The 21,854-nt window shown below is 40.9% G+C and overlaps 1 protein-coding gene and 1 long non-coding RNA gene across 2 annotated transcripts in view; both read right to left on the bottom strand.

Annotated features, from left to right (window-relative positions):
• LOC149443903 (cell adhesion molecule CEACAM5-like) overlaps window positions 1-21,854 on the bottom strand; it is a 96,285-nt gene that overhangs the window by 53,655 nt on the left and 20,776 nt on the right. The window contains exons 6-9 of the mRNA XM_089655235.1: window positions 21,363-21,635; window positions 18,174-18,425; window positions 12,549-12,677; window positions 10,723-10,790 (exon numbers count right to left, since the gene is read on the bottom strand). Coding sequence (XP_089511361.1) covers window positions 10,723-10,790; window positions 12,549-12,677; window positions 18,174-18,425; window positions 21,363-21,635 — 722 coding nt within the window. The remainder of the gene's footprint in view (window positions 1-10,722; window positions 10,791-12,548; window positions 12,678-18,173; window positions 18,426-21,362; window positions 21,636-21,854) is intronic.
• LOC149443904 (uncharacterized) lies at window positions 5,308-8,674 on the bottom strand. Its single transcript, XR_016306611.1, has 3 exons — window positions 8,640-8,674; window positions 8,315-8,379; window positions 5,308-7,453 (listed from the first exon to the last, which is right to left on the bottom strand). It is a non-coding gene; the product is annotated as an uncharacterized LOC149443904 (long non-coding RNA).

The raw sequence follows: 21,854 nt of genomic DNA, 5'->3' as shown, positions 1-21,854 counted from the left end.
TAAGCGCTTGAGGAGTTTGGATGTGAATGGCAGCAGGGAGATGGGTCTAAAGTCGTTCGGGTCAGTGGGCTCCAGGGAGGGATTTTTAAGTATGGGAGTGATGTTCGCGTGCTTCAGAGGGGAGGGGAATGTGCCGGAAGAGAGGGAGAGATTAAAGATGTGGGTGAGGGAGCGTAGGATGGAGGAGGAGGGAGGTCGTAGGAGTTGTGAGGGGACAGGGTTGAGGGGGTAGGTGGTGGGGCGGGCTTCAGAGAAGACCTTGGTGACCTCAATGGTAGTAAGGTCGAAGAAGTGGAGTGTTGAGGGGGCTTCAGTGTGAGGAAAATTAAGTGAGATGGAGGTCTGAACAGTGGTGAGGCCAAGGGAGAGGGGTGATGAGGGGGTTGTTGTGTGAGAGGGGATGGGTGAGGAGGAAGTTTGAGCAGCGGCGATGTTCCTGCAAATTGCGCCAATCTTGTTTTTGAAGTGATTGGCAATCTCAAGGGTGGTGAGTGAGGTGCTGGGTGGAGGTGGGGGTGGAGAGAGTAGAGAGCTGAAGGTGGAGAAGAGCCGGCGAGGATTGGAGGAGTGGGTCTTGATGGGAGTCAGGAAGTAGACTTGTTTGGCAGCGTGGAGGGAGAAGGTGTAGGTGTGGAAAGCAGATTTACAGCGGGTGAATGCTAGTTGGGATCTGTCTGGCTTTGGCGGTTGCCAGGAGAACGGTACTTGCCTGACTGCATTGTGCCAAGTGTAAAGTTTGGTGGAGAAGGGATTATGGTGTGGGGTTGTTTTTCAGGGGTTGGGCTTGTTCCAGTGAAGGGAACTCTTAAGGCATCAGCATACCAAGACATTTTGGACAATTTCATGCTTCCAACTTGGAAGTTTGGGGATGGCCTGTGACGGGAGCCACTTTGAGTGGGGGGCCCATGGAACAAAGCCCCCTTTGGAGGGGTGGGGAGACCCCTGTCTCAGCTACTCATATCCCTATTATGTGTAAGTCACCCTGTGCCTGTTAGGGGTACAGGGTGAAATGTTCTAATATTGGTGTGGGGGTTGTTCATTGTTTACTGCCATGTGGTTGCATCCCATTGTTCTGTTGTGTCTTGCTTGGGAGCAAACTATTATGGGATGTATGTGTATTGGCTTGGTGTGGGGTGTTTCCAGCAGCCCTCCTGATGGGACTGTGTGCTGGTGTGTGTCTCTTGTTGCTAAGTATAGATTGCCCCACTCTGTGTCATTATGTAGGGAGGTGGGGTTTGTCCCCTGAGTGTATAAAAAGCCAGTTCGAGTTTCAAATAAAGAGTTCCATGTTTATACAGACTGGTGTCGTCTAGTCTTGTATGGTCTGCTGTGGTGTCTGTGGTCGATGTTCGGACGGGGAGGCGGTAGTATAACGGTAATACCCAAGTGCAGACTGGGTCCAGTTCCCTTCTCTCCTCTCCTGCTATCCAAACCTTGGATCCCGATGGAGGTTTGGATGTGTTCACAGCCAGGAAGCACAATCCCACCGCTTGCCACCAATGTAATGAAACCGGACCCAGTCTTCACTTGGCATTAGTGCAATGGGTTAAATTGATCACAGCGCACTGCAACAAAAAATGTTGGCTCCTGATGTGAGTAAAATCCCTGCATATCATCAATGAATTTGCTGGCAACACACCTAAAGCCTAAGATAAGCTAGTTGCAGGAAAATAAGCTTCATGTAATTTTTTTCAGCGGGAAAGTCCCAAATGGGTGGTGTCAGTCTGTGGAAAATAAGCCACATATCATTGGTGCCATTGGGACAAAGTATGCTTCATTGTTAGCTTTAGTGGGAAGACAATAAGTGGCATCATTGGTGTCACTGAGAAAAATACATTCCCTTTGTGTCAGCGGGAGAAAAAAAAGGTTCCATATTATTGCTGAGGAAAAGATACTTGGTAAAGATAGGAGGAAAATAACTCTAGATCAATGGTCTCCAAACTGTGTCCGGATGCAGTTCTTTGCTAGCCTTTATATGGCCCTTGGGGCACTTTTCCTCCCAATGATATGAGGCACTGTTCCTCCCATTAGTATCAGTGATGGGGCACTATTCTTCCCACTGACACCAACAGTGTGGAATAATTCCTGCCAATGACACTAATGATGGGGGCACTATTCCTCCCAGTAGTATCATTAATGGGGCACTATTCCTCCCACTGACATCAACAATGGGGCACTATTCCTCACACTGACACAAACAATGGGGCACAATTCTTCCACTGATACCAGTGATGGGGCACTATTCCTCCCACTGACATCAACAATGGGGCACTATTCCTCACACTGACACCAACAGTGGGTCATAATTCCTGCCACTGACACTAATTATGGGGCACTATTCCTCCCACTAGTATCAATGATCGGGCAGTATTCCTCCTACTGACACCAACAATAGGGAACTCTTCTTTCACTGATACCAACAGTGGGGCATAATTCCTGATCACTGATACCAGTGATGGGGCACTATTGCTCCTACTGATACCACCAGTGGGGCATAATTCCTGCTACTAACATTAATTATGGGGCACTATTCCTCCAACTAGTATCAATGATAGGGCACTATTCCTCCATCTGACACCAACAATGGGACACCATTCTTCCACTGATACCAATGGTGGGCACTATTCCTCCCACTAATACCAACGATGGGGCACTACTGCTCCTCCTACTAAACACCAACCCTGTTGGTCATGTTTATTCCCATGGATGATGGGCCTGGGACATTTTCTACCCCCACTGGTCACAATCCGGCCCCCCTAAATTCTGAAGGACAGTAAACTAGCCCTTTGTTTGAACAGTGTGGAGACCCCTGCTCTAGATCATTGATGGCAGTGGGAGGAAAAGATCACTGGTGAAATTGCATTATAATAAATCCCATTGTTGGTGTCAGTAAGATAAAATAAGCCCCTTGGTGTCAGTGGAGAGAAAAATGAGACCCATAACATTGGTTAAAGTGAGATAAATTAAGTCTCGTGGTTGGCATCAATGGGAGGTAAATGAGCCCTCTATCAATGGTGTTTGTGGAATAAAATAAGTTTTATTATCAGTGTTAGGGGACAGAAAATAAGCCCCTTATTGTGTGTGTCAGTGAGAATGAACAAGCCTCATATATCAGTATCGGTGAGATAAACTAAGCCCCAATGTTGGTGACAGTGGAAAAAAATAAGCCCCATAACATTGATGAAAGTGAACAACACTGCTCAAAAAAATGAAAGGAACACTTTTTAATCAGAGTATAGCATCAAGTCATTTAAACTCCTGGGATATTGATCTGCTCAGGGAAGTAGCAGAGGGGGTTGATAATCAGTTTCAGCTGCTTTGGTGTTAATGAAATTAACAGGTGCATTAGATGGGCAACAATGAGTCAACCACCAAGACAGGAATGGTTTTACAGGTGGAGACCACTAACATCTTTTTCCCTACTCATCTTTTCTGACTGTTTTTTACTAGTTTTGCATTTGGCTAGGGTCAGTGTCACTACTGGTAGCATGAGAAGATACCTGGATCCTACAGAGGTTGCACAGGCAGTCTAACTCTTCCAGGATGGCACATCAATATGTGCCATTGCCAGATGGTTACTTTAGGAGAGCTGGACAGGCTGTAGAAGGTCCTTAACCCATCAGCAGGATCGGTATCTGCTCCTTTGTGCAAGGAGGAACAGGATGAGCACTGCCAGAGCCCTACAAAATGACCTCCAGAAGGCCACTGGTGTGAATGTCTCTGATCAATCAGAAACAGACTTCATGAGGGTGGCCTGAGGGCCCGGCATTCTCTAGTGGGCCCTGTGCTCACTGCCTGGCACCATAGAGCTCAATTGGCATTTGCCATTGAACACCAATATTGGCAGGTCCACCACTGGCTCCCTGTGCTTTTCACAGATGAGAGCAGGTTCACCCTGAGCACATGTGACAGACATGAAAGGGTCTGGAGAAGCCGTGGAGAATGTTATGTTGCCTGTAACATCGTTCAGCATGACTGTTTTGATGGACAATGATTTGACAATGGAACCCTGACTGCCATTAGGTATTGGGATGAAATCCTTGGACCCACTGCCAGACCCCACGCTGGTGCAGTGGGTCCTGGGTACCTCCTGGTGCATGACAATACCCGGCCTCATGTGGCGAGAGTTCCTGGATGATGAAGGAATTGATACCATTTAATGGCCCCCACACTCGCCTAACCTAAATCCAACAGAACACCTCTAGGATATCATGTTTAGGTCCATCCAACACTGCCAGGTTGCACCTCAGACTGTCCAGGAGCTCAGTGATGCCCTGGTCCAGATTTGGGAGGAAATACCCCAGGACACCATCCGTTGTCTCATTAGGAGGATGTCCCGATGTTGTCAGGCATGCATACAAACACATGAGGGCCATACAAACTACTGAGGACCATTTTGAATTGTTGCAATGAAATTTCAGCAAATGGGACTTGCTTGCTGCATAGTTTTTTCACTTTGATTTTTGGGGTGTCTTTGAATTCAGTCCTCTGTAGATTGATAATTGTCATTTCCATCAAACGATGGGGCATCTTTACATTCCTAAAACATTACCCAGTCCATATCAGTATAGAGATTTTTCCCCATTGAGATCTGATGTGTTTTCAGAGTGTTCCTTTAATTGTTTTGAGCAGTGTAAAATAAGCCATGTTGTTGGAGGCAGTGAGATAAAATAAACCCCACTGCTGGTGATAGTGGGAGGGAAATAAGCACCATCATTTTTGCCAGTGAGATAAATTAAATTCCATTGTTTGTGGGAGAAATATAAGCTGCATATTGCAGTGGCGTCAATGGGGGAAAATGAGCCCTATTTTATTGGTGTTAGTGGAAAAAATAAGCACCATCATTGGTGACACGGATGGAAAAACAATCCGCACATTGTTGTTGTCAGTGTAATAAAGCCTCATTTCTGATGACCATGGAGGAAAATAATCCTTCATATCATTGTTAAAAATTATCAAGACTAAGCCCCTTTGTTGGTGTCAGTGGGTTAAAATTAGGCCAATTATTGGTGACAGTGGAAGGAAAATATGCACATTCATTGGTGTCAGTGAGCTAAAATAAATCCCATTGTTTGTGTCAGTGGAAGGGAAAAAAACTCTACATTATTAGTATCAGTGAGATGAAAATAAGACCCGTATCATTGGTGAAAGTAAGATAAAAAGTAAACTTCACCAAGAAAAACAAGCCCAAATTCTTTGTATTTCACTGCCATTTACTCCTAGAATTTAGTATAGACCAATCTTCAGCAAGCCAAACCCAGGCCAGTTTGCTCATCACAACTTATAATAAATAAAGAAACTGACAGATTCTGTTTTTATATGTTTTAGTTATTGTTAACACTTTGTCAGAACAAAATCAAGACCTAAAAATAAGAAATATAAAGCTATGTGCAATACATGAGAAAAATGAAGGATCAAAATGTGTTCTATTTTCAGGATGTCACACCCCTCTGACCTCCAAAGCTTGTTAGATAACTCAGAGGGAGGGTTGGTCACATATCTCCTCAGGGTCCAGTCCTTGGCAATAGTGGAGCACCAGCCACTTTTAGATGCAAGAAATGAAGTTTATTGACTCAACACTCCAAGGAGAGAGGATTAGTGCACGGGACACCTATGGGTTCGGCAGACTCCAGGAAAGGATACTTGTATTCCTACACATAGAGGACCGTCAAGCAAACCCAGATTCTGTGAATGCAGCTCCTAACTGTAATGCGCTGGAAGCCCAGGAGAGATAACAGAAAGATGAACTATTAATTCAACTCAGGTTGACTACAGCTTAGCAAATACTAAATATAGATAGACGCTCCTACTTAAGGCAGGGAAACGACATCTCTTGAGTATGTACAAAAAATGCTCACATGCCTGAGAGCAGATGTCCTGCCAAAATATGGACAATAATGTGTAAAAAGGGAAAAATAAACATGTAAGTCCTGAAATCAATTTGGATCAGGAGAGAGCCAGGAGGAAGTTGGGGGTAAGAGTGTGTCCAACTATCTTATGCTGCTGTGAGCCTGCGTCTCCCTCACTGTGAAAAGCTTGGTGAATATCGGAAGGAGGCAACTGATGATCACGTGGTTGCTTGAGTAGATAGTCCATGTGCTGGAGAGTCAGTGTGCAGCTTTTAGTCTCTGCGAGGATTCTACTAGTCATCACCAGTATTAGAGATTCTGTGGAAAATTTCTTCTTCAGCAGTTCATCAAGATAGCCAAGGAGTCCTCAAGTGTGTTCAGTTCTTCGGTTTTGGGGGGTATTCCATGCTCCCCCTCATCCCCATCCAAGTTCAATGTTCCAATAAAACTCTAAAATGACACCCCTACACTGTTCCCTTGAGCCAGTGGAAGAGAGAAGAAAATGCTGTGTGCCTGGCTTTGCATGCTTTTACTGAGAGAATATGACTAAGTTCAACAGTGGCTCTTTCAGGGGTGCACTACACTCATTACACAATATGTATGGCATTTCACACAAACAGAAATGGCAAGAAGGTACACATTTCTTTATATAGCACCAACAACTTAGGTAGAACTTTAGATATTGTACCTTTACTCCCTGCCCCAAAGATTCTTACCTCATATACCTGCAGAGCTTTCTAGGGTTCTTACCCCTGCACTCAGTGACTTACACACTCCTGACTCCTGCACTTTGTGTGTTATACACTCCTGACCCCTGCATTCTATACATTCCTACATTTGGTGCAATATGTACTCCTAACCCCTTCATTACTTATTCCTGACTCCTCTGATGTTTCTCCTGACTCCTCTGATGCTTCTCCTGACTCCCCTGATGCTTCTCCTGACTCCTCTGATGAAGTCTCCTGACTCCTCTGATGAAGTCTCCTGACTCATCTGATGAAGTCTCTTGACTTCATCAGAAGCATACCTCATTATATTCTGCTGAGCATTATAACGTGCACAATGAAAGTCATATGTATTTCTGAAAGTCATATGTATCAATCTAATGCCCCTACAACAGTCATTAACTTATTCCAAGACCAACTCCTAGGTAGAAGCTCAGCAAACCATTAGTATGTTTTTGAATATGTTTGAATCCACCACCCAGCACAGCAAGGTAACACCTAAACAAAAATTCTGCCTGTTCCATTTTCTTTGGGGGAAATAACATTTTTCTTATTTGGTCACTGATTTTTTTCAGTGGCATTTACATTACCAACAAAGAACTTGCCTGCAGCCTCATTCATTGACTGCTACACTATATCAGAATTATATATTTACAAACAGTTAATAGTGTATGGCCAGATCTGGTCTGTATTTATAGAAAACACTGAATACTGTATGGCCAGGTTTGGACTGCATTGAACACTTTGAAGAGATTTTTCAGGCTGAGAAAAGTTTAATGATGCAGGGAAAGTTTCACGGTGGAAAGGATGTCCCCTTGCTGATTGAGGATCGTATGCATTATGTGAGTACGTTGCATCCCAGAAATGCTGAAGGGAGACCTAAAGACAAAAAGTGATATGCAGACATTAAAAAATATTGTGCAGACAAAAGTGAATGGCGTTATATAAAAATATAAAACAAACTAACAGGGGCTGTGACCCTTCCCTGCTCTATCAACGAACAAAAAAAATGGCTTTAGATATCTCTTTACTGATCTCCCTGGGTAGTGTGAACCCGGAAACGCTCAGCTCTGAGAATCTTTGGCTTCAGAGTTGTCAAACCTCGGCCACTCTGACTGAGGAAGAAGCTAATTAACCACTTCCCCCCCCCTTCCTGACCAGGCCATTTTTCGAGTTACGGCGCTGCGTTACTTTAACTGACAATTGCGCAGTCATGCAATGCTGCAACCACATGCAATCTCCCAAGAAAACAAAAAAAAACTCTCCAGCAATACACACCAAACTGAGCATGTGAAAAATGCCTACGGTTCAGTCGGTCTTATCAGGAGATAAGAGGTAGGTGCTTGAAAAAGGGGAGGAACAGAGAAGAAAGGATCAAATGGCCTTTTTGCACAATGCAGAGGATTAACCCCTTAGGTTCCACCCTGAGTATAAAATGCATGCTTTACTGCATATACAGAGTGATTTTACTGTTGTAGGTTTAGTAACACTTTCAAAATGTTGCATCCACTACCATTTTATTCTACAGGGTCTGCTTTCAGAAAATATATAATATGTTAAGCTTTTAGGTGCAATTTCATGTAAAACAAATGTGCATTTTAGTATGGTTGTGTAAAACTTAAAAAAAATGGACCCGGAAGTGACAGGGTTAGGGATATAAAGGGGGAAATGGTCATGGGAGGGAGAGATTGAAATGCAATATCTGCACAGATTAAAAGGTATACAGGAACGTCTTGTTACCTTCAGTATTTTCCAGCAGCAGGCTTCATGATGCTGTATATGGATTTGTCCTTGAATGTTAGTTCCTATTTGTGGAAAGAAAATAAGTCATCTGAGCTGGAATATAATTATAGGGCTGGGACTTTAGATATATGGAAATTATAGATATTCTGTATCTTTCTCATATGGAAGTTGTTACCATTAGATTTCCCAGTACAGCATCCTACTGACAACGCAGTATAGCCAGGACACCAACAACTGTGATAACAGTCGGAAACCCATTTCAGTGCAAATACCCAGCATACAGATTCCTATTCACAGTTCAAATATGTATAATAATACTTACCTCATAGTGAGTAGCTTGACTTACTTTCTCCTGCATATAAAAGACACATATATTAAATATGATACATTATTACACATATATTATATTATAAAACAAATAACAAATCTTACGGTAATAAAGTCTTATTTATTGCTAGAAATGAGTGAACCAATGAATAGACGTGTGCACCCTGGAATTATTTATTTTGTTTAATTTCATTCATTCTTTGAAGAATTTTGTTTCGTCATATTCGCTATGTTGAGACAGTTTTTGGAATATGTTTTGTATTTTCGGCCTTCCCTTCGTACATTTGTTGGTCTGGGGTGAAGTTTCGAAAAATTTTGCAGCTATTCCAGAAGATTGCTATTTATTCAATCTCTTATCAAATCGGAAGGATTCGAATTAGAAGGATTCAATAGTTCAACCCAAACCAACCCAAAAGAAAAGGCATGAGCGGATTGGACAATATCAACTAGCGCCATGTGCATCCTAATTGACAAATGGAACGAATTTCAGATCTATTCGTTACCCGAATCTGAATTATTTAACAAATTTGAAAATTTAATTCATTTCCCCATGGACCCAAACTACTATCGCATCATGTGACGTCATCTGAATGAAACAAATGCATTCATTCATTATAACTTTTTATTTTGGTTCATTGACATTGGTTACTACATCCATAGGGAGATTCGTATACATCCGAATCTCCGAAAATGAAATTTTCATCCCAAAAAAATGAATTGAAATGAAACAAAACACACGTCTACCAATGAACTAGGCTGGAGGATTTTTTTGTCCCAATCCTCTGTAACATTTTTTTTTTATTAAGGATATCAACCGATTACCTCTGAGCCCTATAAAACATTTGTTGAACAAATGTCAGAAGCATTTGCACTGCATCTTTGTAAAGGATTAATGCCTGTTTCTTCAGTTCCATCCAGTGCCCAAAATGCAGTTTCATTTTCTGAAACATCTCAATCAGAAGACTTTGCAGAATTTTGGCCACAAGATGCAGCTGAAGATACAGGCATTCATTTCTTACAACAATTACAGGACATTTTGTTCAGCATGCACAGATACTTCAGACATTTATTCAATGAATGTTTTATAAATAGACCCTCCAAGTGTATGGCCTGGTATTCTTATAGCAACTATTTGCCATTTATCACTAAGCATGAAGGTGGCCCAAAAACTGTCCCCATTTCAAACACAAGCCTGGCAATAATGGATATTGGTTTCTTTGGCATCCCTGTTTGGTGCATGCACATAGATACTATCTGCCATGATAACCAGGTAAAGGAGTCCTTTACACCTAATATGATCACTAGGGATGAGCTTTCAGATTTGGACCAAACTAGACTGAATTTTGACATTTCAACATATAGGCAAACTAAATAGGGTGTTCACTTAACCAGGAGACGGAACCTCCAGTTGCAGCTGGAAGTCATACATTTAGTGGCGATATCACTACTACTATCATTACACACTTCCAACATCTAATACTGGCATTTCTTTACTACATGAAAGGTGCAGGAAAGAGCCCCTAGGTGTGTTCCAGTACCACAAACAGACACGTTCCAGTATAATCAGATTACCAAATAAAGAAATTAAGGTGGACTAATACTGCTGGTACTGAAAAGCTCCTCTAACCCTTCACCCCATGGATTCTACATACAGAGTGAATGAATCTCTTTGATTCTCATGGGGGTTTATTATACGAACTGGAGCATAAGATTTTAGGAACTTTTAGTTCCCTTACTCAAATCAGCCCTTTCATGTATTCATAGGAAGTATTGTAATAAGAGATAAGCATTCTGTTGTTTATTCCCCTTTTACTTGAAAAATTGTCATGCTGTGAGTTTTTGTAATGCTTTAGCATTATATTGAGTTATTTTGAGGGGACAGCAAATGTCCATGTTATACAAGCTGTACACACACTGCTTTACATTGTAGCAAAGTGTCATTTCTTCAGTGTTGTCACATTAAAAGATAGAATCAAATATTTATAAAAATGTGAGAGGTGTACTCACTTCTGTGAGATACTGTGTATGTATATATATATATAAATATATATATAAAACTATCATTATTATTCTATTACCTGAGTTCCTGGCAAAGTCCTTTCAGAAACATGTTCATTCTCATACACTAATCTACTTTTTGGAGTCTCTAAAAAGAAGGTACAATGTGGTGTAAATGAATTGTTTTAAAAACACAATGAGATAAAATTAAAAATAAGATGAATAGTACAAAATACAATTAATAAGATCATATAATAAAATCTTATGATCAAATCCATAAGATAACATTACATATACAATCCAATGGCTGCCACTGCATGAGAAATGGGTGCCCAGCAAAGCGTGTACAAAGTACATATCATCTAAAATATAAGGCGGCACTCACCAGACTTGAAAGGCTGACAATCAGTGATGGAGTTTTGATTGGATGTTAGGATGAAACACATTCTAAAGACCAAAGAAGGATCCGAGGAAGAGGACCTTGTGCTTCTTTAAAATGTTAAATATAAAATCACTGAGTGGACACCTTTGAAGTTCCGTCAATGCTGCCTTATCTTTTGGATTATATATATATATACACACCGAACAGCCAAAACGTTATGACCACTGACAAGTTAAGTGAATAGCATTTATTATTTAATTACCGTGTCATCTGAAACTCGGTGGATATATTAGGTAGCAAGTAAACATGTTGTCCCTAAAGCTGATGTGTTAAAAGCAGAAAGACTGGGCATTGCAGTTTGCTCTGTATGGGGCTATAAAACCGCAGACCGGTCAGGGTGCCCATGCTGACCCGTGTCCACAGCCAAAAGTGCCTACAATAGGCATGTGAGCATTAGAACTGGACCACGGAGCAATGGAAGAAAGTGGCCTGGTCTGATGAATCATGTTTTCTTTTACATCATGTGGATGGTTGGGTGCATGTACTGTACGGTGTTTACCTGGGGAAGAGATGCCACCAGGATGCCGAATGAGAAGGCAAACCAGTGGAGGCAGTGTGATGTTTTGGGTAATGTTCTGCTGGGAAAACTTTGGTCCTGATATTCATGTGGATGTTACTTGACATGTACCACCTACCTAAACATTGTTCCTGACCAAGCACAGCCCTTCATGGAAGCTGTATTCCCTAGTGGCAGTGGCCTCTTTCAGCAGGATAACGTATCCTACCACAAGTCTGATCAGTGGAGGCTCCTTCCTCGTCCAGCCACTCGGCTCCTCTTCTCTACCGGCTCTGACCTGGCTGTGTGTGCCCTGCAGATATTGGCTCCTGTGTGCACTGCCACGTCCTGTGTCATTTCTGCCAGGGGGGTGTCAGAAAAAATGCCACCCAAGGCAAATGTTCAAGAATGGTTTGAGTAACACAACGAGTTTGTGGTGTGGACTTGACCTCCGAATTCTCCAGATCTCAATCCAATTGAGCATCTGTGGGATGTGCTGGAAAAACAAGTCTGATCCATGGGGGCCCCACTTCTCAACTTACAGAACGTAAAGAATCTGCTATTGACTGCTTGGTGTCAGATACTACAGCATACCTTCAGAACTCTAGGAGGGTTCATGCGTTGACAGGGCTCATTTGGCAGCATAAGGGGGCCTACTCAATTTTAGGTGGGTGGCCGTAAACCTATGGGTGATCTAATTTAAAATAATAATAAATAAAGACAAATGTTGTTAATCCAATAAAATTGTGTGTTTTGCTCTACATGGCAGCTATGGTCAAACTCAGATTTGACCTGAATATCCTATAGAACTCCTTCACTAGAACACCTGACCAATTACTTAGTTTTCTATATGTACTTAGTCAAGTGTTTTACATATTTTGTAATGCTGATCTGATCAAAAATACGGTTTAAACGATATATTATGATGAAGTTTACTCGAACACAGGAAGAAGAATACTATACTGTACTTCTTTTTGGCTTTAGAACAAAGTACACAATGACTTCAAGGAGGAAAATCCCAAACACTGTGCCGATGACAATTCCAGCAATTTCCCCACCGCCAAGTCCACTTCCAGAGGTCTGACATAGTGTTGAAGCTGGAGGATAAAATAGGTCAGATAGAGGGAAATTACAAGAGAAATGGAGAATTAGAATGTTATCAAAGCACCTGAAAGTAAATGAACAAAAACAATTTTCATTGAACGAATCAAAAATTTATAAAGTGTTTTTAAATTTAAATGCTTAATGGATAAGTTCACCTTTATGGAAAGAATAATAAAAGCACATATTTTTGCAGAAAATATTGAGCCTGGAAAGCATTGCACCTGTGATCAGTAGATCTTGGGTGCAATGTGGCTCCTGTAGATATATCCTCTGGCTTCCAGCCCTTATCTCTATACACAGTCCTCTGAAACTCAAGTCCATCTGCAATAGTAGAAGACGGTACTTGCAGTTTATTCATTCAAAAGAAACTGAGAATGACAAATGAATAAATGAATGAATGACACAACTGTGCTGGTGGAGCTTTACACAGCTGTGCTCTTTTAAAAAATTGACAATAGGTAAGAGGAGAAGAACCCCCACCCACTGTCATGGGGGAATGAGGATCAGGGGAGGAAAGGAAGTAGTAAAGGTAGGAGGTAGTTGAAACATGTTACATTTTCCAACCCGTATTGAGGGTAGAAGGTTCCAAAGGAACTGGAGTTTAAGGCTTAATGTACACGGGCCGTTTAGCCGTGTTTATGTACGTTTGCATTTAGAAGCGTTTTTAAAAGATAACCCCAGGAGAACCTCCCAAATGACCAGAATGCACTGAAAAATAGTAAATTCACTAAAAAAGGCTACTAAAATACCGCATGAGTTATTTTGTCAAGTCATGCGGTATTTTAGTAGTGAAAAGCATGCATTAATGTTTCAGCTGTCAGCAGGATTCCCACTGACAACTGAATGTAAAAGAAAGAATTGCCGGCAATTAAAAAATAATAAAAAAAGCCCTTCGGGTCTAGTGTGGATTTTGAGGGGAAGCTCCACACCAAAATTTAAAGAAAAAATGGCGTGGGGTTCCCCCCAAAATCCTTACCAGACCGTTATCCGAGCATGCTGCCCGGCAGGTCAGGAAAGGGGGGGGGGTGAGCGAGTGCCCCCCCTCCTGAACCATACCAAGCCACATGCCCTCAACATGGGGGGGTGCTTTGGGGTAGGGGGAGCTCCTCCCCGCCAAAGCACCTTGTCCCCATGTTGATGGGGACAAGGGCCTCTTCCCCACAACCCTGGGCTGTGGTTGTGGGGGTCTGCGGGCATGGGGCTTATCGGAATCTGGAAGGGGGCCCCCAGATTCCGGCCCCCCCATGTGAATGAGTACGGGGTACAAAGTACCGTTACCCATTCACAAAAAAAAGCTGAAGTGTGAAAAAGTCTGTTAATAAAAGAATGTTCCCCAAAGTAGATCCAACATCAATCACGATGTCCGCCGCCGCCGGACGTAGGTCACCATAAGTTATTGCCTGTTGGTGCCTCTACCGTTATAGAGGATTTTGAATTTGGCATTAAGTGGGCAGATGGATCCACAAAACCCAGTCATTCAGGAAATGTAAGGTGTCTTCTCATCGAGTCAGGAGACAAGCTGGTGAGGGATCTTTTTTGGTCACATGGACTACAGAAAGAAACCACTGATGGATGGCCATGTCAATACTGAATTTATAATGAGCGGACAGTATTCGACTTGAAGGGAAACATTTCTTTGCAGATAAGACAAAGGGATGCAGGAAGAAGCCTTTCAAAGATACGGGTCATAGTACAAAACTATGATAAACTACTACCAAGGTGAAAATGAAATGTATACTGTGTGTATCATTACTATGTTGAGCTTTACAGTGTTTCAGTTTTATGTTAATGAACTTTATCTATATCTTCTCCTGGGACTGCAGAGAGGAATTTACTGTTGTGTTTCACTAAGTAACTCTGCAACTCATTCTTTTATTTTTAAGGCATCATTTCTTGTGATCGTGTCACCCATTATTATAAAGCAATGTTTTTATATATAATATATGAAAATTAATTTTAAAAAATTATATATATAAAATTTGTAATTATGATTATTTAAAGCTAATCTGTGCTTTGGCCACAAAGGGCAAAGAAACAGGTATTGAGGAGTAAAGAACAGATTAGTGTATGGTGCTTGGGGATATGAGTATTAAAGTAAACCTACATGGGCAAAGCTCAGGTTCATTTTAAATGCTTATTAGCTGCTTAATAAAAGTTAAAGAGTATGTAACCCCAACATTTCATATTCCTGATAAGTGCCTGTTGTACCATGTACCTGTGTGAAAAAAAGACTCCTGTATTGCTTCTTTTGTGTGAAATCCCTGGTGTTCCTGGCAGTCCCTCTGCTTTCCTATTAAAATCTGACCACACTAGGCAGGAGAGCACAGCGTGGTCAGTTCTCTAGCTGTGCTCAGCCAGCTCATAGGTAAAACAACCTATACAGTTTAAAATAGAAACGAAAGGCAAAACATTTGTGTATAGATATGAAAACATTATTTTTTCCATAAGTGAACACATACCCTCTGTTCTCACCTGCATAAGAGCTAGGGGAGGAGAATCAGCAGTGCACTGACTTTCCCAGTGAATTGCTGTACAGGTGGGGGGGGGGGGACCTATCAGGAATATGAAACATTGTGTTTATGTATTCTTTAGATTGAATTTTAGTGAAAAATAAAGCAAAGCTCAACACTTATTAATGTTTTTTTTAAGCAAATACTACAGCACCAGGTAATTTTTTATTTTTTTTTATGAAAAAAGTCTAAGGTCCATTCATACTAGAACAGCATTCCTGTGCAATTTAAATGCAGTTCTGTGCAGTAGACATGCGCATTATTTCATAATCAATTATTGACCGAAAATCTGATTTTTGGGGAATCTGATGTACACGAATCTCTGAATGGACATAGTAATGAACATCAACGAATCCCAAAAAAAAGTTATAATGAAAGCTATTGCTTCATTCGGATGACGTCACATAATGTGATAGTAGTTCTGGCCCATGGGGAAATTAATTCAATTTTCAAATTTGTTCAATATTAAATATAATAAATAAATAATTCAAATTCAAGTGAATTTGTGATTTAAATTGAATTTGTAATTGTCACAGTCATTCAATTCCGAAATCTAATGCAATTCTTAGGTTTGAAAAATTTGGGCCCGACGAATTTTGCATTATGCATTCAATGGCGTCCGAAAATATTGAATCCTGAATATCGAAGCCACCCGAAAAGTATAGCAATCTTCTGAAAAAAGTTGAAAAAAGTTTTGAATCTACCAAAGAATAAACAAAATGAATCCCGAAAAAGGATTGGTTCAAAATAATGAATATGACAAAACTAAATTCTTCAATGAATGAATGCATCTGAAACTAAATGAAACAAACAGTTGCGGCGTGTGCATGTCTATTGTGCAGTGCAATTTCAGTTCATTCATTTTGAATGGGCTGCAGTCACACCACACCGCATTTGCTGTGTTAACTTTGCACTGACACCAACTGCAGATCACAAGGGCATTGTGTTTGGAATGTGGTGCGGGAAACCACGCGGGAAACAGCTGATCACATGTAAACAGACTTGCTGGTTATTAACAGTCCTTTCCTCACACGCTGTGTCTATGTAAAGAAAGGACAGCCAATACCCGTCAAGGCTGTCAGTACTTTGTTTGCACTAATTATCAGTGCAGCCCCTTCAGTGCAGTTTATCAGTACCAATCAGTGCCCATCACTGCAGCTTATCAGTGGCACCTCATCAGTGCACATCAGTGAAGAAAGAAACTTACTTATTTGCTAAATTTTATAACAGAAACAAAGAAACTGATTAGCAAAAAAAAAAAAACGTGATCACTGTGTCTGTAGGACATTATGGAGGTAAAAGGTCAATCAAAGCAACATTTTACCACATGATCAGCTGTGTCCAATAACACAGAAGATCACAATGTAAATACAGTTGCTGGTTATTGGCAGCACTTTCCTCACTCTGTCCCAGCGTGAGGAAAGTACTGCTGATAACTGGCAAATGACACAGAGGACATCTGCACCAATCATCAGGGTACTGATGATCAGTGCACAGCAGTGCCACCCAGTAGTGCCACCCACCAGTGCCCAGCAGTGCCTTCCATCAGTGCCCAGTAATGCCGTCAGTCAGCGCCACCCATCAATGCTGCCTATCAGTGCCTCCTCATCAATGCCCACCAGTGCCACCTCATCAGTGCAGCCTATCAGTTCCCATCAGTGTTGCCTATCAGTGCCGCCTCATCAATGCACATCAGTGAAGGAGAAAAATTACCTGTTTGCAAAATTTTATAATAGAAACAAAGAAAAACTTTTGTTTTTCAAATTTTTTGCTCTTTTTTTTTAAATGGTGCAAAAAATAAAAACACCCAGTGGTGATTAAATATCACCAAAAAGAAAGCTGTGTGTGATAAAAATGCAAAACAATGCATATGGGTACAGTGTTGCATGACCACACAATTGTCATTCAACGTGCAACAGTGTTGAAAGCTGAAAATTGGCCTGGGCAGTAAGGGGGTGAAAGTGCCCGGTAGGCAAGTGGTTAACCCCGTCAGGTTTTTTTTAATTTCCCAAAAGAGGGAGATTTCCTCTCACTATTTGTCCCGTAGCCACAACAGGAAGTGAGAGAGAATCTCTCCAAAGTGAGGTCCCCAGAATAGGTGTCACCATTAGAAGATTTCCCCTCTATTCCTGTTCTGGCGGCAACTCAGATTTTGGTTTTACCCTTCCTTTCACTTCCATTGACAATGGTCACCAGATCAAATAGAGAGCGAATCTCTGCAACGGGGGACACAGCCAGCAACATAACCCAGACTGATGTTGTGAAGCTTTACCACTCTTTCCAAAATAAAAAGATATCGTTTTGGCTTTAGATACACTTTAGTGCCGGTGCGATGTACAAATTGAAATCGCACCTGAAATCACATCTAATGAATGTTGGTGTCTTAACATGTAGTTCTTGCATTACTTTTTCTATAGTTTTGTTGCGACTTCACATTCATAGAATATAATGGAAATCGCACTGCAAATTTCAAGAAGTCGTTGGAAATCTTCACAATTAGCAATAAAGTCTTCAGAAATCGCACCTGAAATTGCACACAAATCATGCAATTTAAAATTGCAGCAGTGTGACCGGAGACTTAAAGCTAGGTTAGGACCAGATATACAAAATAAATTTCTAAATTAAAAAGATATTGAGAGACACCAATGTTTTGTACTTACAGGTTTAATGCTCCATTCACACTTGTGCAACTGGTCATGTGACTTTGGATACATAAAGTCGCATGACAAGTCGCAGCCCATTAATTTCAATGGCACTCTTTCCAATCAATGCGACTTAAAGACTCACCAACAAAGGTTCCTGAATTAACTTCACTACATCAATACTTTGATGTCACTTGAGTGCCAGAGAGTGTCAAAGTTGCATCACAATTATCAGAATTTGCACACCAAAGTCGCCCTGGACTTTAGAGTCGCACTAATGTGAACCGATCCTTAGTGATGGAATTCTGCTCTGATGGCAGATGATTCTTATACCTACCGAATGTTGCATCCACATATACAGAGTACATGGCAGTAAGCTGCGTCACTGAGTTCCTGGCCACACATGTGTAAGTCGCCTCATTCTCAACCTCCTCTTGAGCTACCTGAAGCTGGCTCTGCTGTTGTTTTATATCTGTCCCATTTAGTCTCCAATGGTAGGTGGCTGGTGGGACAGAATCAGCAGAACATTCTAATAAAATGAAGGAATTTGAAGGTGACTTGTATTTTGCTTTCACGTTTTCTGGCCCATCTGCAATAACAAAAAAATTCAACATCAGAATAAAAGGGCTAAAGAGAAAAAAGTAACTGACTAAGTGATACCAAGATATTTGAAAGATTCCCTCTCTATTACCATTCTGGTGACAACCCTACATTTTAGATTGTCTTTCACTCCCTGTGATATCACTCCCTGTTATTTCGCTCTCTGTGATTTTGCTCCTGTGATTTCGCTCCCTGTGATTTCACTCTTTGTGATTTCACTCTCTGTTCACACCCTGTGAATTCACTCTTGGTGATTTCACTCCCTGTGATGTCAGTCTCTGTAATTTCACTCTCTGTGATTTCACTGCCTGTAATTTCACTCCCTGTGATCACTGGTTTTTAATGGAAGCATTTTGATGCATTTTCAATGTAATTCAATGGGGAGGTGAGGTTTTAAACAAGCACTAGAGATGTGCACAATCGTAAAATTTGTTTTATTGTGTTCCGGATCTGTTTTGTAAGTTAATAATGTAATGTTTCATCAAATTTGTTATGTTGCAATTTTTCATTTTTGGAGTTGTTTTCCTATATTCGGATTATTTTGTATGTTGGTTATTTTCAAATCGATTCGAAATGATAAGAATTCTAATTCGAAATGGAAACTTAATGCAGTAAGTACAGTAAGGTATAAAAAAGGAAAAGAGGATGCCTTGGGCTGCTTTATAGAATAGAATAAAGAATAGAACAATCAATCAAAAAGGAAAGAAAAGAGCCGGATAAAAAAAAAAAAACTCAAATTACCAAAATTATATATAAATATATAAAATTAAATATAAATACGCAGCAAACCTAAAACCCTAGATCAAGGTGAAATATACAAAATAAAATAAGGAATGCGCTGTAAATCACTTAATTAGTGCACATATAACAAAAAGTCCATGTGTCAATTCCAAAAAAAGTCACTCTATAAATTTGGTGAAAAAATAAAAAAATATATATTCGTGCTCATAATCCACCACCAGAAGAATCATGGAACCACACTCGGGGATAAAGAAAAGGAATGATGGTGCAGCGTGTTTTTTGAAATCATCATATTTATTCAAAGGTAAGTAAAAAACTCACAAACAAGGTGTCACGCCGATACCAGCATGATCAGCAATAAACAATAGTATCAGATTGCAGATAACAAACGAATCCTGACGTCATGAACATCCAGGCTCCGCCCTACGCGTTTCATCACTAATTACGTCATTTGTGAGCCGCTCAGTGACGACGTCATTTGTGACGAAACGCGTAGGGCGGAGCCTGGATGTTCGTGACGTCAGGACGCTCCCTGGTAGTAGCGGAGGTATCCGCGGTGAGTGGGATTCGTTTGTTATCTGCAATCTGATGCTATTGCGAGTGTGGTTCCATGATCATGAATGGAGGAGAGGATTAATTAAAGGCTCCTAGATGCTGGCTTGATGTTGCTGCTGCAGAGTATTGCTCCCAAGTTTAGATATTCCATCCCTCTATAGAGTACTGCTTTGAAAATCTGAATTTATTTATTACCATCGCTCCCAGAGCAACAGCGCTTTTGCTGGTTTTAATTAATCAGCATTTAGCTCTGGTGAGTCTATTTATTTCTTCTGGTGGTGGATTATGAGCACGAATATTTTTATTTTTATTTTTTCACCAAATTTATAGAGTGACTTTTTTTTGGAATTGACACATGGACTTTTTGTTATATGTGCACTAATTAAGTGATTTACAGCGCATTCCTTATTTTATTTTGTAAAGAATAGAACAAAACAGAATAAAAAATTCAAAAGAATAGAGAAAAATAGAACAAACATAGCCGACTTCTGAAATTCGAAAGATGGCTATATTCATTCTATTCTAATAAAATATATTCTATTTTTTCTATTCTACTTCATTCTATTCTATTTTAGCATTTTATAGTTTATTCTATTCTCTTGTATTCTATTCTTTTTTATGACTTTCTATTCTATGATTTTATATTTTATTCTGTTCACCAGCCTCAGAGTAAAAGCTGCCTAACTTTGCCCCTGTTTAGTAAATTGCAATTTACAGTTACTCTCTTTCTGATCTTTTGGCCGAATAACCATTCTGTTAAATCTCTACCAGAACTGTGCAGAAATCTAGCATAAAGCACCTCCTGTATTATGCCTCTGTACAGGAATCTGTATAATAAAGACTGGTCACTACACCTTGTGCAGGGTGACTGGTCTTGTCTCCGCCCCCTCCTGTAGTGGGTGGACCTACTGGACCCCTCCAACCTTTGGCTTTGGCTATTCTTTGGCTACAGAGCATTAGATTTACAAAAACATTTTTGGGTTGTTTGAAGCTCAACTTTGTTTAGGAGTGGAGTGGTCTGCCTGCTTGTCACTTGATCAGTTCAGGTCTGAGGCCTTAGAACCTATTCACACTTGTGCGACTCCAAAGTTGTGCTTTCCATTGCGACTTTGATGCAGCTTTGGATGGGTGCAACTTGGATACGACTTTGGTTTTGACTGTTGCACAACTGTTGCATTGATAACATTAAGATGTGACTTTTGAGTGTTTACATTGCAGTCTATGGCACTCAAGTCACATGAAAGTCACATCAAAGTAGTGCAGGGACCTTTTTAAAGTCGCTGTGATTTAAAGTCGCATACATCTGAACAATTTCCAGTGAAAAAATGGGCTGCAACTTGTCATGCAATTTTATGTGTTCTAAGTCACATGACAAGTCACACAAGTGTGAATGGAGCCTTGGGGAGATTTGTCTTCAATTCCTGTACTGCTGACAGTGGTTTCAACAGACATGAAGGGTGGTGGTGGGGGGAGGATTGGTAACAGGGACACAAATGAGGGTAAATCTCCCAAATAGAGCCATGAATAGCAGGAAAGATGGGTTTTTGGCTCAGCATTCCCCTATACTAAGCTTGATTACAGGCAGGATACTTTGTATTTTACTGTTAGCATGACAGTCCCGGCTACTTACAGGCCACGGTCATTGTGACGGGATCACTGTTCTCCGTACTGACAGGGTTACTAGCCTGGCATCTATAACCTCCGGAGTCCGAACGGTGAATCCTGGAGAAGGAGACAGTCCTGTTATCTTGAGATAGAGTGGCCCCAGAAGGGAGAGGGGCTCCTGAGGGGACCCTGCTCCATAATATTCTCTCTGCACTAGTAGAGGTACAGGTGAGGGTGACTGAAACATTTTCTTTGGGAAGCGAGGAAGAAATTCTGATTGTAGGTTTACCAACCATGTCTGTAGGGGAGAAAAATGGGAACAGTTCTACTACAGGAAGGTCTTTCTGGTTCAACTACACAATTGTAACAAAAAATATAAAACTGCAAAATAAGCATGCTATCTTACCCCCGCCGGTCACATCAAACCTACTTTGATATTGTGCGACTTACAGTGAAGTCGCACGATTTCAAAGTCAGATGACATGCTGATTTCAGGTGCGATTTGCAAGACATTTGA

The sequence above is a fragment of the Staurois parvus genome, unplaced genomic scaffold, assembly GCF_062004578.1.
Source record: "Staurois parvus isolate SC_StPar_1 unplaced genomic scaffold, SC_StPar_1.0 ptg000827l, whole genome shotgun sequence".
NCBI classification, from domain to species: domain Eukaryota; kingdom Metazoa; phylum Chordata; class Amphibia; order Anura; family Ranidae; genus Staurois; species Staurois parvus.
This window is presented reverse-complemented; position numbering and strand designations above follow the sequence as displayed.